At 46.5% G+C, this 18,170-nt stretch overlaps 8 protein-coding genes across 8 annotated transcripts; 4 read left to right on the top strand and 4 right to left on the bottom strand.

Moving 5' to 3' along the window:
- Positions 1-606: 606 nt before the first annotated feature.
- N7520_005500 (uncharacterized protein) lies at positions 607-1,723 on the top strand (the record flags this gene model as incomplete). Its single annotated transcript, XM_057139434.1, has 4 exons — positions 607-711; positions 790-1,019; positions 1,069-1,415; positions 1,476-1,723. 4 exons carry the CDS (start codon positions 607-609, stop codon positions 1,721-1,723), a joined length of 930 nt encoding a protein of 309 aa, XP_056997641.1.
- A 407-nt stretch (positions 1,724-2,130) lies between these two features.
- On the top strand, positions 2,131-2,952 carry N7520_005501 (SDR family NAD(P)-dependent oxidoreductase; the record flags this gene model as incomplete). Its single annotated transcript, XM_057139435.1, has 2 exons — positions 2,131-2,681; positions 2,754-2,952. The coding sequence occupies 2 exons, from the start codon at positions 2,131-2,133 to the stop codon at positions 2,950-2,952; spliced, it is 750 nt and encodes a 249-aa protein (XP_056997642.1).
- A 1,243-nt stretch (positions 2,953-4,195) lies between these two features.
- On the bottom strand, positions 4,196-4,687 carry N7520_005502 (cupin domain-containing protein; the record flags this gene model as incomplete). Its single annotated transcript, XM_057139436.1, has 1 exon — positions 4,196-4,687. The coding sequence occupies one exon, from the start codon at positions 4,685-4,687 to the stop codon at positions 4,196-4,198; it is 492 nt and encodes a 163-aa protein (XP_056997643.1).
- Positions 4,688-5,333: 646 nt separating this feature from the next.
- Positions 5,334-6,747, top strand: N7520_005503 (aldo/keto reductase; the record flags this gene model as incomplete). The annotated part of the gene is made up of 5 exons (XM_057139437.1): positions 5,334-5,458; positions 5,526-5,612; positions 5,679-5,759; positions 5,822-6,389; positions 6,457-6,747. The coding sequence occupies 5 exons, from the start codon at positions 5,334-5,336 to the stop codon at positions 6,745-6,747; spliced, it is 1,152 nt and encodes a 383-aa protein (XP_056997644.1).
- Positions 6,748-9,537: 2,790 nt separating this feature from the next.
- N7520_005504 (uncharacterized protein) lies at positions 9,538-11,280 on the bottom strand (the record flags this gene model as incomplete). Its single annotated transcript, XM_057139438.1, has 6 exons — positions 9,538-9,766; positions 9,820-10,040; positions 10,095-10,356; positions 10,420-11,079; positions 11,139-11,161; positions 11,200-11,280. The coding sequence occupies 6 exons, from the start codon at positions 11,278-11,280 to the stop codon at positions 9,538-9,540; spliced, it is 1,476 nt and encodes a 491-aa protein (XP_056997645.1).
- Positions 11,279-12,552, top strand: N7520_005505 (Zn(II)2Cys6 transcription factor domain-containing protein; the record flags this gene model as incomplete). Its single annotated transcript, XM_057139439.1, has 2 exons — positions 11,279-11,933; positions 11,963-12,552. 2 exons carry the CDS (start codon positions 11,279-11,281, stop codon positions 12,550-12,552), a joined length of 1,245 nt encoding a protein of 414 aa, XP_056997646.1.
- A 375-nt stretch (positions 12,553-12,927) lies between these two features.
- Positions 12,928-14,019, bottom strand: N7520_005506 (uncharacterized protein; the record flags this gene model as incomplete). Its single annotated transcript, XM_057139440.1, has 1 exon — positions 12,928-14,019. The coding sequence occupies one exon, from the start codon at positions 14,017-14,019 to the stop codon at positions 12,928-12,930; it is 1,092 nt and encodes a 363-aa protein (XP_056997647.1).
- Positions 14,020-17,153: 3,134 nt separating this feature from the next.
- On the bottom strand, positions 17,154-18,068 carry N7520_005507 (alpha/beta hydrolase; the record flags this gene model as incomplete). Its single annotated transcript, XM_057139441.1, has 1 exon — positions 17,154-18,068. The coding sequence occupies one exon, from the start codon at positions 18,066-18,068 to the stop codon at positions 17,154-17,156; it is 915 nt and encodes a 304-aa protein (XP_056997648.1).
- Positions 18,069-18,170: the final 102 nt, after the last annotated feature.

Consider the following 18,170-nt stretch of genomic DNA (forward strand, 5'->3'; position numbering starts at 1 on the left):
GAGGTTATTTGTAGGAACAAGGAAGTTTGTGAAAGGTGTCGGCGAATGAACCTCAAATTTGCAATGGAAATGACCACCGCTATATTTTATTTACCTGATGGGTTGTGGAAGAATTGATTGCCGGATTGCGGATTTACCCACAATCTCCGATTTAAAACTCATCAATTTGCATCTCTTTACTGTGTAGTACTGAGAGAATATCTAAAAGAATTCAAGTGATAAAATGCAGGAAAAACTCAGATTAGCTTAGCTTCATGCAAACGGATTACCGCACTAATCAATTCTTGTAGTTAATTGTGGGGCTCTGTGGGTCACAATCCAGTATTATACTAGATACAGGTCCAACTCTAATGCATGAGTAGTGGGTATCAGGGTAACAGGAAAATACAGTACCAATGATACGGTGGATCCAGATATAATTGGTAGTCCAGTCTGGATCCATGGATACGCACGGTGAGCTGCAACCTGTGAGTGGCGGTGTCATCACGGCGACAGTGTTTTAACTCCGGTCCCGGGAATGTTGTTTTGCTGTTAGCAGAACTAAATCGGCAACAGAAAGATACACCAAAGACAGCCCGTCCGATATCCTACATCCAAGTACTCAAAATGGTGGTTGTTGCAGTTGCTGGTGGTTCCGGAGATGTCGGAAGGACTATAATCGAAGAGCTCAAAAGGGCAACTAGATTCAAGATTGTCCTGTTAACTACACAGGTGAGTCGGTTCTCCAATTGGGGCCCAGCATAGATCGGAGCCCTCACTGCTTTCTCGCTATCCTGACGGCGGCCACAGAAAGATCTACAGCTTCATGGCGACATTTCTTCAATTTTTGTCAATTACAATGATGTCGCATCCATCACCCGTCAGCTCGAGGAGCATGCTGTCCATACCATCATTTCCACGATCTCCATGAGCTCAGACGAGAGCAGTAGGTCGCAGGTCAATCTTATCCGAGCAGCGGAAACTTCGACTTCGACTAAACGGTTTATTCCAAGTGAATATGCTTATATCAATACCCCTGAGTGAGCGATATCGTGATCTGACTATATGGTCATTTGCTGAGATGAGTAGGCTGCTAGAGCTAGACCCCACCACGCAATGGTGGCTCGATGCTGTTGAATGTCTTAAAAAGACAAATTTGCAGTACACTCGATTTGCGACCGGTTTCTTTATGGATTACTGGGGCATGCCCTACATAAAAACCAATCTGGCGCCATTCACATTTGGCATCGATGTGTTAAACTACCAAGCTTCGATTCCGGGAGACGGAAATTGCCTACTAAGCTTGACTTATTCGGTCGACTTGGCAAGATTTGTCGTCAAAACTCTTGATTTGGACGAGTGGCCAGAATACAGCATTGGAGTTGGGGAGGATATCAGCTTCAATAGTATGTTGAAATTGGCTGAAGAGATTCGTGGTAAGCTACTAACCTATATCATAAAATGTTCCTTCTACATAAGCTTATGCCCGAATATAGGAAAAAGATTCCAGGTCTCTTATGATAGCGTTGAGAAACTCAGGGCAGGTCAAATTACGATGCTTTCGATTCCAAAAGACGCTCCATACTCAGCACAAGAGGTTATGGAATACAACGCTTTGTTTGGACAGCTGGCAATTCGAGAAGTCTTCCATGTACCCACTGGAAATCGACTAAACGAGAAAATGTCAGACTTGAAGCCATTGACATTCGAAAAATTTTTGAAATCGGCTTGGGAAGGTCGATAAGGTTGTGAGGTGTTCAAGTGACGAGATTGCGCTTCTTGTAATTATTGAAATTCTTGTTCGAAGAAAAACCCTTTCTTTCGTCTCCATCTAAGATTCTCCGGCGAAGTTCTCCGCATTTTGATATTCCATTATATTATCACCCCTTGTACTAAATGATCCTCAATTGGTCTAGACCGCCTCGGCTGACACGGAAGCAAAAACTGGGCTTGAATTTCGGTGTTAACGGTTTTACCGGGTTGAGAGAAATAAGCTCCAAATTTTCACATTCGAAAATCACTACCAGTAGCGCTATTAGTCTGATATAAAAAGGATAGCGCATTCCATCACGACTTTGGACACTTTTTTTTGACTTCGCTTGTTCTCTATCTGTTACACGTCCCTTACAAAACTTTTCAAACTCAGAAGCCATGCAAGGAAAAATATTTGCGATCACCGGTGGAGCCAGTGGGATTGGGCTGGCCCTTGCGAAACACCTCTTATCTCGCGGTGCAAAAGTATCCATCGCCGATGTTTCCAAGGAAAACCTTTCTGAGGCCTCCAAGCTGCTACAGCCACATGAAAATGTGCTGGTCATGCAATGCGACATCAAGGATCTTTCCTCGATCCAGGCCTGGCTGAGAAAGACCGTCGATACTTTTGGGGGCTTGGATGGAGCAGTAAATAACGCTGGAACACTTGGTCGTTGCTCTGCGTATGACAGCCGAGTCATTAACCTTGACGAGGATGATTGGAACAACATCATTGCTGTCAACCTCACAGGCACAATGCGATGCATGAAAGAGGAATTGAAGCTGCTTAAAAATGGTGGCAGTATCGTCAACGTGGCATCCTATTCCGGTATCATAGGCGTGCCCAAATTTGGTGCCTACAGCGCCGCAAAGCATGGAATGATCGGCCTGACGAAGAGCGCCGCCAAAGAGATGGGGGAGCATAATATCAGGTGCAATGTGGTCGTGCCGTAAGTTATCTCTCTTTGCTTCGTTCATCATGTCTTTTTGTTGGCAGTCGCTAATCTACATTCTGGGTCCAGAGGAAACATATCGACACCTATGTTCGATGGAGTCATGAACTTGGGTAACGACGAAATCCGCCAAGTTGCTGCTTCGACTCCCCTTCCCAGACTGGGAGATCCTCGAGAGGTTGCCACCGTCATCGCTTTCTTGTTGAGCCAAGAGGCATCTTTTGTTACGGGCGCCGTCTACACGGCCGATGGAGGGTTGGTTGCTTAACGTGGCCACTTATAGGATATAATTCAAAATGGGATGCTGGTTGTGTCTATAGCTAACCAGTATCACTCCGAACTTCATTTCACTATGTCAACACACCCAATCCGGCAAAAAGGACTGCTCTCCCATGCGGACGAGCTAAATATATGCAAAACTAAATAGTGCAGTCGGAGATGCAGTGTCTGTACAATCCGATTTTACTTATGCTCACTGTCAACGACGTATTTTCTCTCATACCGCCTGTAGTGAATCAGTTTTCCCTTCTTCTACCCCCCTAGATGCCTCCATTATAGCAAAGCCCACTCCTCCTAGAGGTTGGCGTGGCTCACAGACAGACCAACTACTTGATGGTGTATCATGAGTGTAAGTTCGCGGCCCTCCGTAATATGTAAAAGAAAGCTTACCCACCAACCCCATCGCCCAATTATTAAAAATATTGATTTCTTTCGTAGAAATAGTCGACAAAATCTACCTACGTCTATTACTTAGCGCGTAATGCACTTGCATTAGCGTCAAGCGTGACCCAAGGTACTCGGCTGTTTGAGTGGGGTCTTTTAGCGCGTAATCCGTATGCGTTTGGAACATTGACGTATCACTTCCCCTAAATTTCGGCACGTTGTCATCCTCCGTCCTGTCTTTTAGAGTTTGCCATGAAGCGAGTTCAATCTTTACCGTCAATTTCACTATTAGAAATATCTCCACAAGTACGCAGGAATGAAATCATCGTAGAATCCGAAAATAAGCCTCTAGTTAAGTCCCGTAAATGAGATTCATCAAAGTCCATTATTTTGGGGACTTGAGAAGCGGAAAATTGTCTGGTTCGAATTGCATGAGACTAAGTCCTTGGAATTACTTGAAATAGAGGGGATCATTGGTCGTGTTGAGTGTACAGAGAGTGTTTGAAGTGCTAGCAGAGACCGTGTTGGAAAGCTCTTTTCCTTTCTGATCTAGCTGGGCTGTCATGGTTGTGGTAGCCATGGTTTTTTCTGGTTAGAATTTCTCATTTTCTGTTTTCGTTTCGTGGTCGAGCGAGTGACCTTTATACCACTGAGGTCATGGGCATCTTGATACGTGTCTACATTCCAGCAGAGTCTCCTGTATAGCGTTCTTGTGTTGAATAGCGAGTGCAAAGAATTACCGAAAATAGCGCTTCTAATAGACTTTTGCACCGAAGGCATATTAAATTAAGGCTCGAAGCAAATTCAAAAGGTTTTGTACTTCTGTAGCTACTTCCGTTGCGGCTCGCTCAGTATTGACTCGGCAAAACTTTGCCATTAATGATCACCCCTTGTGCGGCTATCATAACCGAGATGAGCCTCGTCCATTCATCAGTCTCGTTTTCCCAGCTATGCATTGTACCCTGTTGAATCATAACATCACCCTCTTCAAGCAAAGTCCGTGAGCCGTCGTCAAGGCCAAGCGTAACCTTGCCCTTCTGAACCACAATATAGTCAATCGTGGCTGTGCGGTGCAAAGCCGTTTTAGATCTTGGAGGAATATCAAACATAACGAATGTTGATCCCTTCGGAGCGAGCCCTGGGTTCTGCAGTGCTTTATCCTGCAACGAGACTATGTCGGCAGGGTGTTCTTCTGTTGTCCAGAGGCGGGCAAATCCAAAACCGGTATCTCTTAGTTGAGTTGAGAGTGTATTGTTCCGGCTCACAATGGCAGTTGCTTCTTCATTGTGGCCCGTCACTACTCGACGAGTGGAGGGGAATGGAGAGGTAGACGTAGCCATACTGGAAATATGGCACAAACGCGGCAATAATTTCAGGTTTGAAAAGATCATCAAATAGGACCCAAATCACCACGGATTATATATGGAAAATGAAGGTCACAATTGAGAGCGTCCTCATGTCAGCTTTTCAATTGGATCCATAATTTCCATTAATCCTTTTCTGGTCGCCAAGTTTACACTGGGATGACGAATTAGCGTTTGTAAAGTTCTTGGAAGTACGTGTCAGCAGGCTCTATATCCATTAAGTCCGTGTGACGCGGATTTATTTGCGGATCCGGCTTTAAGACATGGATTACACTGCCGAGAGCGACAAGTGGAGACTTTGCGAATGATAGTGGACATAGTTGGTGCAGATGTATGTGGATGATAGAAGACTCTTCGAGTCTTGGTGATCCGCCAGAGCAGAACTCAAGACAATGAATGCAACTAGATTACATGTGGGCCCCAAAATGGCGGATATCCACCGCTCACTCATCAAAGTTCACCAATTCTTGAGAATGACGCCATCGACTCCGATACATCTATTTAACTTCCTCCTTTCCTTCAACCTCTATGTAGATATTCTATGCCTCCTTCTTCTCGAATCAATCAGCTTAGGCAATTTTTTGTTTCTAAACATCTGTACTCAACGAAAAGTAACCTCAAAATGGGTTTCTATGACGTTGCTCCCAAACCGGCAAGTGCCCTTGGTTACCATCGTATCCTTGCCCCCTCTGCCGGTGTCAAGGTCTCTCCGTTGTGTCTTGGGGCGATGAACTTTGGGACCAATTGGTGAGTAAATAATTCCGATGGAGGGCGCTCATACTCCCAACTGCTTGCTTTTGCTTACTATCAACAGGGAGAGCTTTATGGGCAAGTGCTCGAAAGAGGATTCTTTTGCTGTCCTCGATGCTTTCTACAAATACGGGGGGAATTTCATCGATACGTACGTGATCAACTACTTAAAACAGAATCCGAGAGTTATTGTCTGATAACTCTTGTTCGTTATTAGTGCCAACTGCTACCAGGATGAGCAGTCTGAAGAATGGCTCGGTGAATGGATGAAGGCTCGTGGGAATCGAGATCAGATGGTGTAAGTATATATTACACACCCATCTTTTGATTTCATGTTGCTTATGCTCTGTCGCCGATTAGTATCGCGACGAAGTACACCACTGGCTACCGGGGCCACCACGCTGATCATGAGCCCATCCAATCCAATTTCGTTGGAAATTCGATGAAATCAATGCATGTTTCAGTCAACGCAAGCTTGAAAAAACTACAGACCGATTACATCGATGTGCTTTATCTGCATTGGTGGGATTTGACCACTGGGGTTGAGGAGGTGATGCATGGGCTCAATGCTTTGATCAATGCGGGCAAGGTGCTTTACCTGGGAGTATCTGATACTCCCGCCTGGGTCGTTGTAAAGGCCAACGACTATGCCCGCGCACATGGCCTTCGTCCTTTCTCTGTCTACCAAGGCAAGTGGAACGCGTCATTCAGAGACATGGAAAGAGAGATAGTTCCCATGTGTCGGGACCAAGGGATGGGTATTGCTCCATGGGCACCTCTCGGACAGGGAAAGTTCAAGTCAGCCGAAGATCGAGCAGCTGCTCATACTGGATCAGCAAGAGCGGCAGAGTCGTCAGAGAGTGAACTCAAGGTATCTGAGGTTCTAGAGGCTGTAGCGGCGCGCAAAAATACCAGCCTACACGCGGTGGTAAGTCTTTATTCTTCAGGACTCATCAAGGTCTTATAGGCTCCATTCTAATGGCAGAGACATCCAGGCCCTAGCGTATATCCTTCACAAGGCACCCTATGTCTATCCGATAGTCGGGCAGCGGAAGATTGAGCACCTCAAGGCGAATATTGAGGCCCTCAGCATTCAATTATCCAAACAGGATATGGATGAAATCGACACTGCTGTGCCTTTTGATGCAGGATTCCCCAACACTTTCATTTTTAGGGGCAAATATGATTCGAACAAAACCGCGTCAGACGTCATGTTGACAACTCTGTCTGCTCATATTGACTCACCGCCGAACCAGGAACCGGTCAAGGCCCGAAAAGAGTTATAAACGCTGCTCTTGTGAATGCTTTTATTGGAATTTTATGAGGGTGATGAGGTGATAGCCTGCTTATTTTCTGAACCCTGCCGAAGCGCTAAACAGTCTGTTTCAAAATCGTGTATCGGAAAGACTTAATATATTAGGCACTGCTCGAACTCCCTGCCAATGACTAATTTATTCTACTTTGTTCCCATATAGCCTGTAATTTGATCAAAATGGATTCTCCATGTCCCTCTCTTCACTGAGCCTGGGAATTATCAAAAGACATGTTGACCACAGGCTAGGGACCTGCGATATATATTGAACTGCATATGATTCGATGCTTGTGCGTATCTCCTCGGGCCTACCTGATTCTCAGTGGCCCATTGATGACGAAAGGCCCTCAAACAGCTGATTGTTGCGGGGTCGCTGTACTCAGGTAGTTGAGTGTTATAATAAGTAGGTATTAGTTAACCGTTACAGTACAAAATAGAGATAAAACACTTTTTTTACAAGCTACACTCAAAGCATCAACTCCCTAGCCGTAACATTGTCTGGAAATCGGCACAAATTCGAGGACCATGGAGAAGATGACGCAGCTCAAGTGGACCGCGGAGTTCGTCGATCAAGGGCAAGTGAGTAGCGCATCAATGTTAACGGAAAAATGGTGAAGAAAAAACCGCATTGAGGAGTAAGACAGATATCGAAAGGTAGTAGAGCCATTACGCTTTGAAGGGAATGAAGAAGAGAAGAATCGAGACTATGCCTGTTCCCATGAAAACTGTGAACCCCCTGGATCCTTAGGGTTTATCATAGGCCAGAATATTTTTCTCCAAGGATATATTACGGGTTATCACCGTGGATAGTAGTACATTCGAAGTTGACTATAACTTCTTGTCATCCTAGGTTCTCATATCCAGGATTGGCCAATGCTACCTCGATGGGATTTCCAGGGTTATCGTGTTTCGTGCGGCTAACAGTAAACCAATTGGAGGTTCTATCTTACCAGAATCCATGTCTTCAGTAAATTCTGAGGCTCGACTTTTCCGGTCGACAATTGAGCTTCCCGCAAAGTTTGCGAAGGCAAAATCTCGGGAGACATTAAAGGATGAGGGCAGTTCCACCTGGCGACCAGGCAATAGAGCTGACAGCCTGGCTATGCCCCTCCAGAGTAGACGCGCCCTGGCCAGTGGCCGGGTTCCAGATCCTGACTGTCTTATCATCAGACGATGACGATAATCGGCTTCCATCTGGCGACCAATGAATGGAGTTGACTAATTTACTATGCCCCTAGAGAGTGATCACGCTTTGACTAGTGAGAGAATCCCAAATCCTTAGGGATTATTTAAATTATCTATAGCGGCCCATTATTCATAGTTATATAGCTAGATCAACCTATATATCTCTTAAGTGTGCTACCTTAAGCGTTCCCCTCTTTAATATCTAGTAGACTAAATGGTATTTATAGGATAAAGATAATAATTAATAATCCTATATTATATCTTCCCTATAGAACAGCCCTAGCTATAATATAGGATATAGATCTTATCTAATGAGGAGGATACTCATTAGCGGAAGAGATAATCACCAAAGATATATCTATTATCCTTAGTCCTATAGTTAATATACCTCGCTCTCCGCTAGCTAGATGATAGTTTAAGTTATTTAGTAAAGATCCCGTGCTCGTAGGTATTATATCCTTAGCATTTATAAGCGCCGTCTAGTCAAAAGGTGTCGGAGCTACTCCTAAATACTTTATATATAACAATTAAGAGCTTAAAAGAATAAGCTAGGACTAGCAGCTTAGAGAGAGAGCCCCTAGAGAGATATATGCTATACCCTTTTAGATCACCATGCAGTTATCAAAATGATGATCTTATAGTATACCGCCTGCTGGGATATTAGGTTGATGAAGGTCCTAAATGCGAGTATCTGAAGAGACATGTTCAGACGGTCCATTGAACGGAGTTCGGCGGGTATGAAATCTGACGCAATCGATCTGTAGAATATCCCTTGACCTCTCTAACGTGATATGACGATAAGTATCGGAAGTGTCTTGAGTCTGTCCTGTGTCTCTGTCCCTCCGGACACCTAACTCTTACACCGTCATGGCTTTCTCTTCATAGCTTCCATAGAGCGATCTCCTGGGTGGAATCGATATCATGTAGTACAGAACTCTCTACATTATTCTATCCGGCAATAAATTGGCTATGTATTTTTTTAAAGCTTAAATCGACTTGTCTTTGGCAAGATCAAGGCCGTGCCTATATATCACGTTGAAGGATAGTGGCGTTTTTCCCTAATAAAGAAATCAAGGTACACTCATTTAGGTTAAAAACTAATAAGTATTCAGAGGGATCTATAGATACTATAGATATTAAGAAAGAAAATGTGAAACCTATTTCCAAGGCAGAAATAATTAAGGAAGAATTATATTCTATATCTTTCCTTCCTTTGAATAAATTCTTATTATCAAGATGCACTATATTAATTATAGTGTCGAAATCTACTCACTTTAATATCGTTTTTATATATAATTCACTTATCTGTCGCTACTAATTCACAATCTTTTTACCTAGTCTTTCCTCCCTTACACGGGATTTCCGGGCTAGTATAATACTACGGTGTCATTTTTCAATTAAACCTAGTCCCACGAGCACATACCCTAAAATCATTGGATTTCTTATTCGAGATCATATTCGAGAAGTATGAATTAATTATTCTCCATTTAGATAGCTCAAATGGCTATCAGCTAATTTCCCTAATACCGCTCAAACAAGGCGGTGCAACCAAAGACACTCAGTACATGGTGGACGACGATCAATACACGTAGATAAAATCCTCGTTCATTTGGTCCGTTACATCGTGCAGACCTTTGTCTTCGTCGATTACCTGACGGTAGTCCTGGACCTGTTCAAGCTGGACGGCGTCGCCCTTGAGCTTCCGGTACTCGAAGATATCCCCAACGGCGACCGGGTTGCTTTTCCCAAGCTCGCGGCGCTTTAGGGCGTGCTGCTTGTTAAGGTACATGAGGTAGAATGGTATTAGTCTTTTCAAGTAAGCTATAGCCCAAAAGGAGATTCAGGTAAGGAGTGGACTTACGCAGACACAATCCCGACTGTCACGAACATGACTAGGTTGGCGATGAGCCCTGTCCGGTACAACGGGGCCTCGTCGGTCGAGTATAGCAGGGGGCCGATAACGTTGCCGGCACACATGCCCACGAAGACAATCCCCGAAGTGCGCTTCTTTTTGGTGTCTCCGGCGGTATTCTGCGCCTGCCAGGCGTAGATTAAAGGGGTGATGGCCGCAAGGGTGGAAACCTGTCAAAAGTTAGATATATCAAACCAATCTAAATTGGGATTGTAATTCAATACCATGTAGTATCCGAACAACAGAACACCCTTCTGTTCACGCGATACGGTGAGCATTAGGATTGTTCCCACGGTGGGTAGGATGCTGATACCGGCGATGGTCCAGCCCTTGGATCGGATCTTAGTGGCCACCCAGCCCGTGCCCAGGATCGAGATCACCTGGATGACGCCGAAGGGGATGTTGAAGAGGATGGTCGCGAAGCTGCCGAAGCCAAAGGAGCTGACAATCAGGGAGCCAAAGGTGCCGATGCCGCCGCTGGCGATACTGCACTGGATTTTAGCCACGGAATGTGTTTCGTTTAGGGGAAGAAAGGGCAGCAGAACTTACGATATGGTGATGATTGCGATGAACCAGCACCAGGTCTTCAGGTCCAGGGCGGTCTCCCAAACATGCTCCCAGCGCCACTGCCGAGTCGCAATTCCCATCTGATTAGCGCGCAGGCGTTCAGTGGCAATGATCCGCTCACGCATGGTTAGGCACTTTGCCTCCATTGGGGAATCAGGCATCAGCCAGAGGACAACGATGGAGTAGGCGACGGTCAGCAGCCCGCAGAAGAGGAATATGGTCTGGTAGCGGTACATGGAGCCGTGCTGGATATGGCCAAGCCCATAAGTGAGAAGGCTGCCCACGATTGAGGTCACGCCATTCATCGCGTTCCAGTAGCTGGTGCGCAGAGTCTGCTCGCGCCGCCGCCACCACATCTGCGTGATGGCCACACACGAGGGGGCAATAAGCGCCTCGAAGGAGCCCAGAACAAACCGCATACCCAGCAGTGACTTGAAGTCTGTACATACCGACATGATCGACAGCGCCGACCCCCAGAGGAAGATAGCCGATGCTAGTACCTTGCCCGTCGGCAACTTGACTAGGAGCACTGTCGCCAGAGGCTGCATCACAAGCTCCGCCAAGTACAGTATCGATCCCAGCCAGGAGTATTGCCGGCCGTGGAGATGGGCATCGGTCGTCAGGCCGAAGATGGAGACGTAGCTAGAGTGAGCGTGAGCGGGAGCGTATCAAGTATGGGCAACGAACATCAAGGCACCTACCTTAGAGTACTCTTGTCCAGCTGCTGGAAGAAGTAAGCCCACAGAATGATAATCAGCACACGTTTATCAATCTGCCGCAACTACCCGCCCGCTTTTGAATGCTTGGCACGCGGAGACTACCTATCACGCAACTCCGAAACATGACTTGTCATTTGCAAAGTAACCTAGGGCCAGGAAATACCATGAGCGGGGGAAGAGCGCGTCACAGCGCATGCAAATATTGTCGGGACCATAAAGTGCGGTGTGATGGTGGCCAGCCATCATGTGAGAAATGCCGCAGGGCCGGCGAGGAGTGCATTTATCTTCCAACACAACGACCCACAAGGGCTGATCTCACTCAAACCGTGGCATCACTACAGAAGCGACTACGTAAGACGACATCCCTTTTTGTCTTTCACTCTTTTGGATATGATTGCGTCCTTGATACGATTCTCGTGCTAACCCCGACACAAGGTGAAACAGAAGCGCGTATCTCAGGAGTGCCCAGTCAACCAAATGGCCCATCGCGCATCGCCCCGAAATCACATCCTCATTGCAATACAGATGGGAGTAACAGTTGGGACAGCCAACCCCCCGCGGCTTTCCTCTGTCCACTCCCTAGTACAACTCAGCACGGGTACCAGCTTCCATCTACTCAATCTTACCAAAATACCTCGCCAGGCTCCTTTAACGATGCTAGTCTGCGCTCGCTGCACGGTAACGACGGGCAGTATAGGATAACAGCGGAAGAAAACGAGCCAACAAATTTTGGCAGGGAGAATGGATTAGGAAGTCACCCTGGAGTAGATGTGGAAGGTTCGAATTCCCGCCAATCATCCAAACAGACATTCACAACAACTCCGGTCAAGGTCAGAGCTATGTTGATATAACGGATGTATTAACTCCGGATATCAGCGAAATTACAGAGGCTTCCTTTTCCCTTCCCGCACCCGTACCAGTCGCGCCACAGGGGGCAACTTGCAGTGATAGCAACATAAGCGAAGGCGTCGCCGCCCACCTAGCCGACTTCTCCTCAGCTGTCTTCCATACCCAGGCTGAGATAGCTGGCATCGCGCTAGCTGTCGCCGAATATATTACCTGGATGCGGAAGGTTCCTGCGGGAATGACGCCGCCAAATACCACTCTTGTTTTTACAAATATACTCGAGACAGTTGAGGAACGACTGCGTGAGATAGGTGAGATGGCTCAAACTAAACCACGCGCTGCGTTTCAAGAGATGATTGGGGGAATCCAGAAGCTTGGGCCGGCCGGTGCCCCTGTATATAGCAGCTTGAGTGGGCTGGAAGAGAAATTCGAAAGACAATCAGCAGATGTGGCGAAAGGTTTCTCCATGCGGTATAATGCGTGTGCATTAATGTCGGAACAAGCGTCAAATTTAACGCGTGGGCCTGCTACGCGAATTGAATCTCACTAATGTTCGGGCTCGGAATAGCAGTGGATTGATGCAGCCATTCATCTTTAAAGAGTGGGCCTGAAAAGTCGAACTCATCGTGGTGGACTTTTAGTGTGGTATTCAACTGTGTTGTCCCACGGGAGCACAGTGTGCCAATGGCATGCGTGGTCCGTGGAGTCCTAGATTTCTTCATTTGGCAAGCCCAATCCTTTAGCTTTAGATATCTCAAGACTCAGATTGATTTGATTGAATGACTATACATAATTCGTGCAGATCTGAGATAATCTTATCCTTTGTGCACTTCTCGAAAAAATGTTTAACCCTACATTGCATGATATCAATTCTTTCCAGCATCTCTGGGGAATGGGTTCTGCTTTTGCGAACCAGGGCTACAGTTCATCCCACCACTGGGTGTCCCGTTGGATCCCAATGAGCATTGACATGAGGCGCATTATTTAACGCTGCATAACGCTCTGCATTGGGGTCTGCGTAAGTGGCCCCTGACGGCGCCATATTAGCCCCAGACATCATAGACGGCTCGACAGAGTGTTCATGAGGAAAGTCGCTAAGGACGAAATCACTAAGAGTCAGCCCTGATGGCGCCTGTACTCCAGTAGGTACTTGATCGAAATGGGCGTCTCCTTGTGCCGAGTGCACCGTGTGCATCAGCATTCTCGCGCCTGGGTCGTTTGTCCGAACTTGCCCCGATATAATGTCTTTGACAGACACCTTCCTGCCGTAGAATCGCTCGTTCTCGTCGTTGCGCTCGATGATGATGCTTCCGTCGATTTGCATACCGGCATAGAATCCCCGGCTCTTGACATAGGTCCAAATCGGCGCTCGACGCTTATGAACCTCTGAATCCAGCACTCCTCCGATTCCAATCGGCCCAGCGGCAACGGTGACTTCGCTACCGAGGGTCACTCGCACGTTGCAGAAGGCCTCTAGCGCCTCGTAGGTGTTAATCACCATAACGCAGTCGTATATGTCCACGCCAACAAGGAACCCAACGCCTGCAGTATGCATCAGGATCCCAGACGGGGCACTCCACTCCCCTGTCTCAGGTACACGTGCAATAATCACACCACTTCCAGAAGCACCACTGACCCACATCCCCGTCCGCATCGCCGTAAAAATCACCAATCCCTTCGCATCGCGAATGACCTCCTTCGGGATCTTCTTCAGCACCCTTTGCTTCCCGCGAGGCCTGTCTATCTTATTGCTCGCTCCATTCTCAGGTGGAGCCGTGTCTGGTAACGAGTCCTCGACGTAGACGCCGTCTTTGCAAAAGCTTCGGAGGATGCGGGCCACTTTCTCGCTTTCCTTCTCGAGGGTCATGGGCCAGAAGGCCTCGGAGCCGAGTTTGTTGCTGAGTCGGTTGACGGGGGCGCCAAGCTTATCGAGAGCATCCCAGCCTTTGTCGAATCCTTTTTTGCCGTAAATCTTTGTTTTGCTCCATATTGTGCCTTGATTGGTGGGTTGAGACATTTCTGTGGTATTTGCGAACGGACTCTTCCCGTTGATATTATTGACAAGTAGTCACTGACTAAGGGCCCAGCTGTTGTAGAGTAGCCCGAAGAGAGGTTCAAGGAAAATATCGAGGATGAAGCGAGAGCTCTTCTTTATAGACAAGTGAAGCCTGAACAGCCATTTGGCCCTGTGGGTCCGGTCCGCTGCAAAATACGTCGTATTCGTATTGTGGCATCACAGTTGCCTGATCGGGCTGAGTCGCGATCAGCGCTATCCGAAGGCAGACATTATTCCACTATCTAAACTTAGATCCTTGATGCTTATTTCTATCAAAATAAATGACCATTTTAATCTAATAGGCCCGGTCGGCTTTAGGTTGATTGGGGGCTCATGCAGGTTGTCGACAGTGCTTGAAATCGCGTTTCAATAGATTGAGCTCTTCGGTCTGATTGTTACGGCCTCATTGGGATATTCTGCCAGGGCGGTATGGCACCGATTGTATATCGATTCTGTCCAGGAAAGCGCCTGCATGACTCGCTAAGCCAGAGTTTTGCCTCCTCCTGTACATAAGCAGTGCACTTGAGGAATAGGTTTATTCCTCAAGGATTAGTCTTTGTCTAAATTGAACCTACCATTAAGAGACATCTTCGATCTTTGCCTAGTCAATAACCTTGTTCTTAACACCCGTCTCGTCAAAATTCTAGATATTCTTTAGACTAATCCCTTCTAATTAGACTGCGGCAACATCCTCAAAATCCATGGATATCCACATATCCTCTCCGCAAATTGCGGATATGGTATGCCACCTAATATCCGCAATCCTCAATTTTGTGGATATGGTATGCTACCTAATATCCTGTGGATATCAAACAGGCCAAATTTGCCAAGATTACTACCTATTTAGGTAATTATCTTGGCTTTGAAGGCATAAAAAGGCATTAATCTACATTAAACTGACGTGACATACCAAAATTAGATAGTTAAGCGAGACTTATGCTAGTGCGGATATCCGTAAGATATCCTCATTGAGGATATGGTATGGAAGTAATATCCATTATCCTCAATTTGCGGATATGGTATTGAATTTAATATCCAATGGAGAGGATATGCCGCAGTCTACTTCTAACCAACCTCTAGTATACTTAAAGGGAGTGGTTTTATTGGGGTTGCCTCACAATGCCTGTAGCCTCACCATGTCTGTAGCCTCACGTGATATCTACACCGACATTTCCGAGGGCCTCTTCCTCCTACAACTGCCTCACGAGAGTCATTTGATGGCCTCTGCGGGTAGCTCGTAGCTCGTCATCTCTCAGGCAGTCAAGTGTCAATTTTGTCCCTCCCACCTTCCCTCTGTATATAGAATCCACTACAATACAGACACATTGCCTCCCTTCAAGGGAGCGCGGACGGGGCCTATCTGACGCCACGGTCTACGACCGCAGCGACAGGTAACCCGTTGCGGCCAAACTAAACTCTTCTTGCTCCTCTTGACTGTGTGAGGTCACCAATAAACTCGGTAATTAAACGCGAGATTAGATTTAAGTCTCTCCTTATCGATAGGCTTTTATTAAATCCAAAAGAAGCCTTCCAGAAGGCGTCGTATGAACTAGCTTATCTATTTCTTACTTACCGGATATCACCCTGACCATGCTAATTCGATATTAGCATAACGCTCGATCTCTTAGAGCGTATAAGGTGCCTATAGATCGTCAAGTTACTTAATATATCGGACTAAAGTAGTCTCTTGCACTAAATTTAGCGCACGTTAACTCGATCGCTTATCCTCGAAACTTCCGCGTTCGTGGAATCGGCGGACTAGTGTTCGATATAGAAGGTTAAACGACCGGGCTAACTCGCTTAAATTAGGGGTTTCTTAATCAGATAAGGTTATCAACGCACGTTGGATTCGAGGTCGGAAGATATAATTAGCCTATTCTGGTTGAGAGATTGGATTAAAAGTGTAAATAGTTGTCATTCAGTGTGGGTTTAACAAAAAGGGTGGCTGACCAAGCCTACATCTTGGTCAGCACACCCCCGAGGGATCAAAGCGTGTGACAATTATATCCGATTCGTAGTTCGTTGGAGCGTACTGCCATCGAGTGTTCCCCTCTTTAATATGTAGACAAGGCGACAACACTTACATTTTTTGGCTCACGCAGATCTATAATAAGAAAAAAGGGCTTACAAACCCTTTATTTGTCTGTAAATAAGCTTATTTAAATGCGAAAGTCGAAAAACAGAAGCTGAAATCCACAATATGCTCTCTTAGACGCCATTGGAAGTTGATTTCGGTGTTAAGGGCAGTCCAGTAGCAGCACTTTGACCATACTTTTGTTTTGACCAAGCCCAAGACACGGTCGTGCCCTTGATAGCACTGCTGAAGAATTTCTGGACGGTTTCAATGCGAATAACGACTTCCTGAAAAACCACCAAGACAATGAAAAAGCCTCTAACTGTGATCAGCGGTTACAATCTCGTTGCTACAAGCTCCCTATCACGCCCTATCACGTACTCGATAATATGCCTTGTCTCTTCATGGGATCACCACGGGTCATAGTCCGTGATATAGGTACGATAGGTAGGGCCACCTCATCAGCTGGTACGCAACGGCCGTAGAGCGATAGTAATGTCTGCGACTTGCTCCTTATTTCTTTGACAGGTTCCACGATGGCCGGTAAACCGCCCTCTATGCCAGCCCCCCATCGTGAGAGTCATGCATACCAACCAGAAGACTTGGAGAACTTAATGAACTCAGGTGGCAGATCTTCATATCGTGTTTGAACTATCAATCTGGCCGGCTGAGGGGCCGGCTAGAAGTCATATCTGTACGAACTTGGTGGCAGTCATATGTCCATTCTCTCTTGCCCTATTGAACCATAGGTTTAAATTTAATCCTGCCGGAGAGTGGTCATAGCTTTCTATCTCCGGATCCTGTAATTTCAGGTTGTTTAGATCCGATAAGACCAAGAACCCGTCCTGCTATTTTACTTTTACAGTCACTGCCGTTTGTGGCATTTGAGAGATGACACTAATTTATGAATGAAATTTGTTTTGGTTCATTCATCATCTTTGAAATGTTTGTTCTTTTGATCATTGTGCCACTTCAACATTAAATTAGGCTTTGCACGGAATCCTCCGGTAACTTTAATGAATCACAGGTTTTTAGCGAAGAAATCAACCAATTTAGGGCCAGACTCAGAAACATCATCATAAAGACCAGCGTGGTTTTGGTTCTTGATAATGTACAACTCCTTAGGCTCCTTGGCTTTTTCGATTGCATCTTCGCTGAACCACAGGGTGGCAGCCTCACTGCCAGCGATCATCAACAGAGGTCGAGGGGAGATCATGTAGTTGAAAGCGTATGAATCGAAATTTGCCAGAAGATCAGCGCTTCTATCAGCGACCTGGTTGGGCGCTCGGACATGCTGAGCACGAGGCGTCCGATAGTACTCCACGAATTCTCGAACGATGGGGGGATACCCATCTGGGATGGCATCAAGAGTTGGGGGGATAGCGGGTGAGGCAGGGGCCTTTCCGGTTTTGGCCTCTTCGATCCGAGCCACGCTAGCTCCCTTAAGTGACTGAAGAAGCATCTCAGAACTAATCATGCCCTTCATGAGTCCCTCACGTGTCATCTTGCCGGCACACACGGCAGCAACAGTTGCTACAGCCTTGATACGGAGATCCGTTTGAGCCGCGAACGGAACGTAACCACCAGAGGCGCAAATTCCTAAAGCGCCAATGCGCCCGGGATCGACATCCGACCTCAAGCTAAGGAAGGTAACAGCTGCTCTCACATCCTCAGACCGCTGGGCAGGGTCCTCGAGTAGGCGTGGTTGCCCATCACTTTCGCCTTGATACGCAGCATCGTAGGCGAGAGCGATGAATCCGGCATCACAGAGAGCTTTTGCGTAGTGCTTCGGGCTCTGCTCTTTGATAGAAGTCATTGGATGTCCGATGACGACTGCCGGATATGTTTGGGTCGGCTTGTAGTCATTGGGAAGATACAGCTCTCCCACGACTTTGATTCCGTTGCTCAGAAAGGAAACCTTTTGGATTGAAGGCATAGTGACGAGCTTCTCTGAAGAAAGTGTTTTGAGGAAGTGTTCGGAAATTTTGAAATTTTGGTGTTTCATCCACTGAGAGATTATTGATCCAGCGGGACAGGA

The sequence above is a fragment of the Penicillium odoratum genome (genome assembly GCF_028828045.1).
Source record: "Penicillium odoratum strain IBT 22623 chromosome Unknown utg000004l_segment0_segment0, whole genome shotgun sequence".
NCBI classification, from domain to species: Eukaryota; Fungi; Ascomycota; class Eurotiomycetes; order Eurotiales; family Aspergillaceae; genus Penicillium; species Penicillium odoratum.